Here is an 11,538-nt window from a genome sequence, read left to right as displayed (position 1 = left end):
TTTTCCATAATAAACTGAAACAAGGCTTTACGTAATAAAAAGAGAAGTGCGCATAATGTATCCGAAAGTTAAGCGAAATACAACAGAACTGACGTTAAAGCACAAAAATAGTTATGGTTACACAGTAATAACAAAAAAGAGAAGACAAGAATTCGATGGGAGATTAGAATCGCGAATGTTTTTATTAAGTGGAAAGTCACACGATCCAGCTCTGTTTATTTACATTACTCTTACCCCCCCCTCCCCCTCCCGCAACAGCTGATGAGTAAAATACCAAAGGCTGAATATAAACAAACTGAAGATCGGGATACTAAAACTGTATTTATTTCAAAAGTAATGGACACAGGGAGACATAAGTGGCTTTTAAAAATTGTTCCAGTTTAAAATGCACATATGCATCACCCATGAGTTCGATTTCCGAAAAAGCACAGATGGTACGCCCGGCTGTGAGAGACGTTTGTTGGTGATGCATATGTGACAAATCCGTCGCGAAAAAGTCTTAATATTTCAAAAAAAATTTATTGCTTATTTGGAAACTCGAAGATTCACATTTCTTTTTTCCCCAGTTATTCAGTGTAATGTATGCTGAATCTCATTAACATATCTCTATTTGGAGGCGTAAAAATTTTTATGAAACAAGTCTGTAGAGCGTATACAAAAATATAAGCAACATTTTCAAGTAAAAAGAATCTTTTATTTTTGTCTTAGTAGTAATTTAAATTTATATAGGACATTCTTTCAAAGCAATCGCATTTGCCTTTTATATACAAATGCAAATGTATTTTCTATACAAATGCAAATGTATTTTCTATACAAATGCAAATGTATTTTCTATACAAATGCAATAGTATTTTTTATACAAATGCAATAGTATTTTTTATCAAATGCAATAGTATTTTTTATCAAATGCAATTGTATTTTTTATACAAATGCAATTGTATTTTTTATACAAATGCAATTGTATTTTTTATCAAATGCAATTGTATTTTTTATACAAATGCAATAGTATTTTTTATCAAATGCAATAGTATTTTTTATCAAATGCAATTGTATTTTTTATCAAATGCAATTGTATTTTTTATACAAATGCAATAACTTAGTAAAGACTAAAACTTTAAAAATATTTTTAAATATTGCTTCTTATTTGGGAAATAATCGTAGTAGTTGAGTTCATTAGTGTTTGTTTCTGCCAACACTTTGTCTTAAAACTAACTAAAATTAAAAACATTTACAGATTCTTTTAGCAAGTTTTTTTATGTTGTCCATGTTCATTTTCTTTGGAGGAACTGGAGATGAATTGAATGACCAATTTACTGCAAAAGTTTGAATTTATGTAATAATAATCCTCGCCTGATGTTGTTGTGGTGATCTATAGATGTTGTCTTCCCAGCATATCTGAAACATTATGTACTATTACATAAGCATAGCATTTGATATTATTCAATTGAAAAATTATGTATTATTACGAAACTTTATTCATTATTCAATTGAAAAATTATGTATTATTACGAAATTTTTCAATTGAATAATATGCATTATTCAATCGAAAAATTATATATTATTACGAAATATTATGCATTATTCAATCGAAAAATTATGTATTATTACGAAATATTATGCATTATTCAATCGAAAAATTATGTATTATTACGAAATATTATGCATTATTCAATCGAAAAATTATGTATTATTACGAAATATTATGCATTATTCAAACAAAAAATTATATATTATTACGAAATATTATGCATTATTCAAACAAAAAATTATATATTATTACGAAATATTATGCATTATTCAATCGAAAAATTATTATTACGAAACTTTACGTATTATTCCATTGAAAACTCATGTATTATTACGAAACGTTATGTATTATTCAACTGAAAAAGAAATTAATCTTTTCCTTAGAGAGAACAGATTAATATTCCAACAAAAGTTTTCCTTTAAATACGGATTGGTTAATTGTTATTGCATTAGCCATTAAAAAAAGTTATTTTACTCACAAAATTAATTATAAAGTCTACAATCGTCTGCAGAATGCTACTTTTCTTATAAAATTGTGTGATCAAATATTTTACGAATATATTTTTTTGATAAAAATATTTATTATTGCTCATAATTATCGCACATCCACTTTTATACGTAATATTATTGAAGTAGATGTCGGTATTTATTAAGATGATTAATATTAGGATCAATATATTGAATACTTAAGTGAAAGTAATGAAACGTACTGGAATCTGACAAATTATTTTTGGCAAACAGTTAATATTATTCTTATATTTTTAAATTTATAGAATTTGTATTCTTTAACCACTTGTTTTATTTTCTTTTATATCTAATAAGATAACACTTTCTATTTTTGGAATACTTTCTTATTTTGAGTCAAATGGAAATCCATTGAATACTTGAATTATCTATGTATTCGGAGTAATTTTACAATTGAATTATTTAGCTATTATTATATTATTAAATATATTCAATTATATTATTGAATTTAAATAAACCATTCAATAGTATAATAGTAATTATACTATTCAATGACTTATTTTTTCTTACCACTACCAAAATTCAATAAATCGATGTACGTATGGCACTCGGACAAAACAGTTAAGCGGTTAAAAATTTTTACCTGGAAAATTAAAGTTTTTAAATTAACATTACTTCAACCCTCTTTTATCTTAACGGCTTGATTGGAAATCCACCACTGGTTGCCAACTAATACAGAACGCGCCTGCATCATAATATAAAGATACAGAAAAGGAGATTAGTTAATTAGTACCTACTAGGGATTGCAATACCGGTATACCGAATACCGGTATTTTGAGCCATTTGTACAATTTTGTAATACCGGTATTCACAAGTTTAAATACCGGTTTTTCGGTATTTACTAGAAATTTTTAAAATTGTCTCCACTATATGTTCAGGGATCGCCAACATAGCAAAATAGTATACGTTTTTTGTTTTTATGTTTCCCTAACGGGCGAAATTAATTAGCTAATTAATGGCTTAATTAATTGCTTAAATCTAAATTAGCGAAACATGGATTATCCTTGAAAGAAGATATTGTATCCATAATGACTGATGGAGCAACAATTATGAAAAAAGTTGGAAAGTTGATTGGTGCAAATTAGCAGTTCTGTTATGCACATGGAATTCAATTAGGAGTAATAGATGTATTATACCAAAAAGATAAAGAACAGAAGAATCCAAATGCTGTGGATATAGAAACTTCGGATTCCAACTTTGAAAAGAGTAAGAGTGAGAGCTCTATTGACAATGAAGATACTGACAATGTAATTGTTGAAGAAGATATTGCTAATGAGGATGAAATATTAACCTATCAAGAATTGCTTCCTATAATAAATGTAAAGTTCGAAAAATTGTTAAGATATTTAAACGTTCCCCATAAAAAGGATATATTACTAAAATTTAAACTAACTGAAAATAAAACAAAATATATGTTAATATGAGATTCTAAAACACGTTGGAACAGTTTACTCCTAATGATAGAACGATTTTTGAAACTGAGAAATCCAATCCTAAAAGCAATAATCGACTTAAACCTGTAAATTAATTTTTTAGATAGTGAATTCGACTTAAGCAGAGCAGCAGAACTATATCAGCTCTACTTACAATAAAACTGACTATTCAGGCATTATTTCGGAGAGATTCTAATTTATTAACAGCTAATGCAACAATACATTTCATGTTGCAGTCACTGGAAGAACAGCACACATCACTATCTGAAGAATTATATATTACATTGAGAAATCGCACAGAAGAAAGGCATACCGAAATAGAAAATGTCTTGTGTTTTCTTTCCTTTTCTAAAATTTCTAATACCGGTATTAAAACCGGTATCCCGGTATTAAGATTTAAAAAATACCGAATACCGGTATTGAAATTTTGGTCCGGTATTGCAATCCCTAGTACCTACGTTATTTTTTATACATGACAAATAAAGAAAAGATTAAAAATTCCGTTCTTGCCTAGATAGCAATAATATAAAACTTACATATACACCTATTAAAAATGTGAGAAATGCCAGAGCGATTGTCAGCTTCCAGCACGCTGGAAAGAAGGTCAACGGGATGGTTTGTATCAAAATGGAAATACCGATACCACCAAATGTCATCACAAACAGGGTAACAAGAAGTACGTGAGCAATGAATAACCTTTCCTCTTTATGATCTTCATCAAACAGCTGGAATATGAAAAGAATTTGAGTAAGACACAAATATCAAATGTGAAAATGTTAATGATATCCGACATAAAATGCAAAATAAAAACATAAGAATATATTATCGTGTTAGCCTGACACCAACCCTAACTGATTCACGACTGTTAATCATATTTGCTATCTAATTAGAGTGAGTGTTCTTTTTGATGGTCCACATAATACTGCAAAAAAACTGCAAATCTTTTCCAACTATCTTGGTGAAATTTTAGCATATGTATAATGGAGCTTGGTGATTTCGCTAAACTTTTAGCTAGAAATTGTCAAGTAAAAGCGGGAATACAACCATCTTGGTGGAATCTCACCATCTTGTATATAATGGAGTTTGTCGATCTTGTCGTATTCTGATTCTAATGATGATTAGGTGTGTGCCATTGAATATCGCCAAGTAATCTCTGGTTCATTAAAAAACACACAAGTACAATAATAAGATTTACCCTTCTCTAGTACAGAGAAGAGATATTAGACAAGGTATCGTCTGATTAGATAGAAGGCGTGAAACAAAAAGGTCAATGAACATATTAAGATGCAAGAAACATTTAGCTAACGTAGTTGTCGATCAGATTTTTCTGAAAATAGGAGAATGAGGTTTAGGAGACTTTAAAGATCTTAAAAGGTCAAGGATGGGTAAAAGGGTTTCGAATCGAAAACAGGATTGTCCCATGTTTCTAGGTTCTTTATCACTTCTACTTAACAATGACCTCAAGTTTAATTTAGTTATATTAACGCCCCGTTTAAAGCAACACTAGGGCTATTTTGGGACGGACCTCGTCATTTTGAATCGCGGTCAGATGACGAGGACAATACTTGAACTGCCCCCCTCTCCACTCCACACCACACCACACCAAAGGGAGGACGTTCGGCCCTGATAGATTTATCGTGCAACAGATCCCCTTACGCGGCAGTTCTTCGGTGGAATGGTATCTCGAACTTGAAACCCTACGGCTCACAAGCCGAGACCTAACCACCAGGTCATCACGGCCCAACAATGACCTCAAATAGCCCATGATTATAAAATTATGACAATCAATCCTATACCATTTTTAAAAATGGTTTACGTTGAATAAGATAAATTCTTTAAAATCTAATATTTAAGTTTGGACAATTTTTCAAAAGTTTTATTAAAAGTGAAAAAAAAAAGCAAATATTGAGAATTTTTTTCAAATCTGGAACAAAAAAATTTTGAATTTACCCTTGTAATCTGGAACATTTTATCATATTTATATGATTCGTTTAAGAAATACACTTATTAACTCGCTGATTGCTCTGCGACTCACCTGTGATGCATACCTATTATCTAATTATACGACTCCCTCTTTACTATAGCTAAGAGATAGCAAAGGAAAGCTAAATCTTATTATACAGCTGATCCAAATCACATTATTATGGCCAAGGACGTGTTAAATTACTTTTAACTTTAGAAAATGAAGGATGATAAATAGTTTGCAAACAAAACTCATGCCTAAAAATTTTTTTTCATTGTTTATTGACGATTTAATTTGTTTTTCAGTGTTTAACTTTTATTTCAGAAATCAATAAATAAATAAATATTTTTTTTATTCAAGAAAAATTTAGTTTTCTTACTCATGAAATAAATTTTATATGTTAGGCATATTTTTATTTTCTGAAGAATTCTCTATCCCAAGAAACATTCAAAATATGCGAGTAATTAAAATTTCTTATTTCAATATAATTTACGACTTTATAAATAAAAGACGGAATAATTAGTTTCTGAGGAATTCTCCATGCCAAATAATATTCAAAATATACGAGTAATTAAAATTTCTTATTTCAGTATATTTTACGACTTTATAAATAAAAGACGGAATAATTAGATTCTGAAGCATTCTCCATGCCAAATAGTATTCAAAATTTTTGAGAAATTAAAATTTCTAATTTCAATATAATTTACGACTTCGTAAATAAAATGCAGAATAATCCAAAATATCTCATTTTCATTCAAAACTAAAAAAATCAATTCTTTCTCGACTAATCCGATGTATCTTATCTCTTTAATTAAGACAATGAACTCTTTAGTCATCAAATACGTATTAAATTATGCCTACCACATAAATACAGCTAGCATAATTTAAATCTCTTAAATGTTACCTTTTCAAGCACAACATTGCGGCACAATCTAAAGAAGATGAGCAAGGAATTTCCTTACACCAATCCCAAGAGTATTTTTTCGCGTGTTAAATGTAACGATTTGTTTACATTTGGATTTCTCTAAAAAAACGAATTGTTCATTAAAATTATAAAGATGATTTTTAAAGATAGTGACGTTTATACTTTCTTTTAACACATAAAATTTTTTTTTTATTTTAATCGGAAGGAAATTTATGAAAATAATAAAAGTACCCTGCATAGCATTAATGTGGGTATCATATATATTATGATGATCAAATATATAAGTGAAAAGTGCTTCTGTTAATTAATATAATTTGTTTAGCAGTGTAATTACGATTTATCATATCGGTATCTTATTTAAAACAGTGAAAATGGTCTCCCGAACCTTTCTAGCAAACTCTCAAATAAACGTCTAATTCCTTTTATCCGCATAAAAGTTTGAACCCTGAGTAGACCATGAATGACTTTCATGACGTTGGCGAACAATAATTATGAAATATGGTGCGAACTGAGCATTTTTTTCTGAATGTATCAGACATATCAGAATATATATTTCCAAATATATATATTTTGAAATATATATCTCCATTTATTTTTTATTATTATTTATTATTTAGAATATATATTTCCAAATATATATATTTTGAAATATCTCCATTTATTTTTTATTATTATTTATTATTTAGAATATATATTTCCAAATATATATTATCCATATATAGCTCCAAATATATATTTTGGGCATTATTTTATAGGTCGATTGAAATCCAAATTTGCCTTTAGCAGTTGTGTTGCGGAATTTCAAATCAGTGATTATCCATGGTCAATACTTCAATGATATGCAACAGCATCTATGGATCAGTCCCTCATTTGACAGAGATGATTTTTACTTTAGCCGCTAAAATATCCAAATCACACACAGTGCATTTTATTTTTAAAGTAGTCAGTATATAATGGAACGATCATCATTGATTAGTATTACTGTGTCATGTCCAGCATCAACAGAAATATATTATAGAAGATTTGATTAATGTATGCCATGCATACATGCAGAAGAACACAGTGATTATCTATAATGTCTGTATTCAAGATCTGAATGCAGACCTCTTGAAATCTCTTCAAGCATTATCTTTGAAATAATAGTAGCAACTACAATAATTGTGGAATAAAAATTCGAAAAAAAGTGCATTCATTTTCATTTAACCTGCATTTAACAAAGAAAAGAAAAGTGACTAATTGAGTAAACTAAAAAACTTATCTGAAACTAAACTTAAAATCACATCTTAATTTCGGAGAGATAATTATAAAGCATGTTTACCTTACATGGACAGCGCTTTTTACGCCTTGGAGGATTTTCTGGTATCTGAATGCTGTTACGAATTATCTCTTGATATGATAAGCGATTAGACACTTCTTGATTCTGTCCATTTAGGTTTATATTTTCTACTCGCCGAATATTGCTGATAGTCGGATCATATGTAGGATTAATGTAGATGTTGCTGATTCTTCGATCTTTGCCAGAATTAGAGGGAACTGGCAATGTGTTTTGATGCATCTTTTAAGTGACGTAAATCTTTACCTAAATTTCACGTCTTAATACTTATTAGCTGTTTATTCATTACAAAAATATACACTAACCGTGATTAATTTATAAGTATCGCTCATAAACCATACTAAAGAATCTGCACTTGTCTCTGGGTATAACAAGTATGCATTCCACCACAATTATTTCTACCGTTGCCAAACGAAATTAATATTATTTCATATATAATATTGAATTGCTGTCAACCTAGACAATTATGGTCTAGGAGTTACAATGTTTCACAGCATATAGCATGCTGATTATTACCCGACATTTATGATTATGCATAGGAGCTACGCTGCCTCCAGAGCGTCGCCGGTTCATTATTACCCGACATTTTGATTACGTCATAGGAGTTACAATGTTTCACAGCATATCGCATGCTGATTATTACCCGACATTTATGATTATGCATAGGAGCTACGCTGCCTCCAGAGCGTCGCCGGTTCATTATTACCCGACATTTTGATTACGTCATAGGAGTTACAATGTTTCACAGCATATCGCATGCTGATTATTACCCGACATTTATGATTATGCATAGGAGCTACGCTGCCTCCAGAGCGTCGCCTGAGCGTTATTACCTGACACTTGATTATGACATAGGAGTTGCAATGCTCCACAGCATTGCTTGCACATTATTACCTGGCACTTACCATTAATGCATAGGAACTATGCTTCCTCCACAGCAAAGCCGGTTCGTTATTACCCGACACTTTTGATTATGGCACAGAAGTTACAATGCTCCATAGCATTGCTTGCACATTATACCTGATACTTGCCATTATGGCATAGGAACTATGCTGCCTTCACAGCAAAGCCGGCTAGTTATTACCCGACACTTTTGATTATGACACAGAAGTTACAATGCTCCATAGCATTGCTTGCACATTATTACCTGATACTTGCCGTTATGGCATAGGAACTATGCTGCCTCCACAGCATAATCGGCTCGTTATTATCTGACACTTTTGATTATGACATAGGAGTTACAATTCTTTATAACATTGCTTTTGCATTATGACCTGATACTTGTGATTATGGCATAGAAACTATACTGTTTCCACAGCATAACCGGCTCGTTATTACCCGACACTCTGATTATGGCATAGGAGTTAACAATGCTCCACAACATTGCTTGCACATTATTACCTGATACTTGCCATTATGGCATAGGAACTATGCTGCCTCCACAGCATAATCGGCTCGTTATAACCCGGCACTTTTGATTATGACATAGGAGTTACAATTCTTTACGTCATTGCTTTTGATTTATGACCTGACACTTGCGATTATGGCATAGAAACTCTGCTGTTTCCACAGCATAACCGGTTCGTTATTACCCGACACTTTGATTATGGCATAGGAGTTACAATGCTTCAGAGCATATCGCTTTATTATCTGATATTTGTGATTATAGCATAGGATGCTATGCTCCTTCTTATAGCTATGCTCCTTTTAGAATGTCATCTGAACGTTATTACCCGAAACTTTTGATTATGACGCAGAAACCATACGACAAGGTTTAGCTTGTGCAACTAACTGGTTTGTGATATTCTTTTTTTTTTTAAATATAGGAGGAAAAATTATTGTTTGGTGATCAGCTACTAATTGACTCTTGATACTAACCATTTCCGGTTAAAAAATATTAAAACAGTTCAAAACTGAATTAAGAAATGAATTAGTAATACAACGAAAATTGATTAATTCGTATGTTTCTAATTTCATTTTATTTGTATTTCAAATTTTTCTAGGTAATTTCTCAATTTAAAAAAAATATATTCCCGCTAAAATAACGTCTATCATTCTAATCTAGTTTCCCTACTTCGAATTCAAAACTAAAATTAGTAAGTATTATCTAACCGAACTATTTATAAGCTAAATAATTATTTTTCCATTATAGTTAAGACATAGACAATAAATAGTCATCTAATTAGATCGATGGAGGGAATATCAGGTGTTACTCGCGGCGTATTAAAGCTTTTAACTTACTCAAGAACTTGTATATTGCATTAATTCATTAAAAAAAGTGATAAAAAGCTCACTTTTAAAATTTTATAGCAATATTTACCAGTTGTACTGTGTCCTTTAAAGTTTTGTTGAAAAATTCTTGTAATGAAAGTACTATATAGTCAAAAAATTATTTATTTACTGGATCTTTTAAAAAATGAACAAAATAAATTAAATCATTATCATGAATGGTTTATTTATTAAAATCACTTTCTGTTCATTTGTTATTTATTAATAAATAATATTAGATTAATCAAAATTTTCTTTTTTTTCCTTGAATTTCCTTTTAAGACAACATTAATGGTTTGTGATACAGAAAGTAATTCGATGCAGATTATTCATTGAATCCATATCCCATAATTCTTAACTTCACCATAATCTTAACTTCACTAGAAGTAGAAAATTCATATAAATTTAAATTGGATATTTTTCAAAACCTAATTTTCAGCTTCTTTTAAGTTTGTAGGCATTTTCTTTATTATCAAAATCAAGAAATGTGAAAATGAAGGTCTACTTAGAATAGGATCTTAAAGGAAACAACTATTAGCAAAGGCTTAAAATATCGTATATAATTCAGATTTTTTTTGTGGTTGGCACAAAGTTAAAACTACGAATTATCGGAAAATGAAATTATTTTTCAAGTATTTTTATTAGTTACATCCTTATGTAGCTTGCATCCTCAGTAATAGTAAATTAAATGTTTTAAGATCTTTAACATAGTCATAAATTACACTGCTGTAAGATGTATTTAAATTATACATACGTTTTATAAAAAATATTTTGGAAAAATTATATGTGATCTGTGTTATTTATTTTGAAGTTTCATAATATAACTCGGAGCTTTCGATAACCAAGTATTCACCCACCAGATAAATAGTATTTATTTGGTCATAGCTATTGTTTGTCAACTGACTCTAAAACCCACCGCGTTTTTGCGCATGCGTTAGGATGGGTTTAATTCGGAAAAATAGGGGTGAGACGGAAGAGGATAGGAAGAGGAGATGTTTGCATTTAAGTAAAGTAAATTCAGGAAATGCACACATCCCTCCGTCACCCCTTAATGAAATAGAATCGTCGAAAAGTGGTCGTCTCGGGATACTGAAATGAACAGTTAAAATATTGATAAGCTACATCATATCACAAGAAAAGAAAATATTATTTTAATTACACTTGTATTTGCATAATAAATACAGAGTATTATCTTTCTCTCTCTTTTGCTATGCTTGAAAAAGAATGTAATCAATTGATATACAGAATTACAAAATTTAATACAATTGTTGAGTCTGAATTTAATACAATTGTTGAATGAAAGTTTTATTTTATGATATCCCTTTAAAATGAAAGGTTGTGTGGGGGAAATCGCGAACTGATGACATATCTAGGAGTCATGTATCTTTATATGAAGTAAAAATTGACAAAATCGGTTCAGTTGTAGCTGAGAGTCTAGCTCTTGTCCTACAAAAAATACATTTAAGAAGCTATGTACTTAAGTTTTCCTTTAGTTAGAATGTATTCCTTCAAAGAAAATGCAATTTAAAATTAAAGTTTATATTTTACTTATCCTTTATTCCAT

General features: G+C 30.0%; 1 protein-coding gene across 1 annotated transcript; it reads right to left on the bottom strand.

The window, feature by feature from the left end:
• Positions 1 to 1,089: 1,089 nt before the first annotated feature.
• LOC129976497 (uncharacterized) lies at positions 1,090 to 8,081 on the bottom strand. The gene is made up of 3 exons (XM_056090104.1): positions 7,692 to 8,081; positions 4,022 to 4,210; positions 1,090 to 1,395 (listed from the first exon to the last, which is right to left on the bottom strand). Exons 1-3 carry the CDS (start codon positions 7,926 to 7,928, stop codon positions 1,330 to 1,332), a joined length of 492 nt encoding a protein of 163 aa, XP_055946079.1. The 5' UTR covers positions 7,929 to 8,081; the 3' UTR covers positions 1,090 to 1,329.
• Positions 8,082 to 11,538: the final 3,457 nt, after the last annotated feature.

Source organism: Argiope bruennichi, chromosome 7, assembly GCF_947563725.1.
Source record: "Argiope bruennichi chromosome 7, qqArgBrue1.1, whole genome shotgun sequence".
NCBI lineage: Eukaryota > Metazoa > Arthropoda > Arachnida > Araneae > Araneidae > Argiope > Argiope bruennichi.
This window is presented reverse-complemented; position numbering and strand designations above follow the sequence as displayed.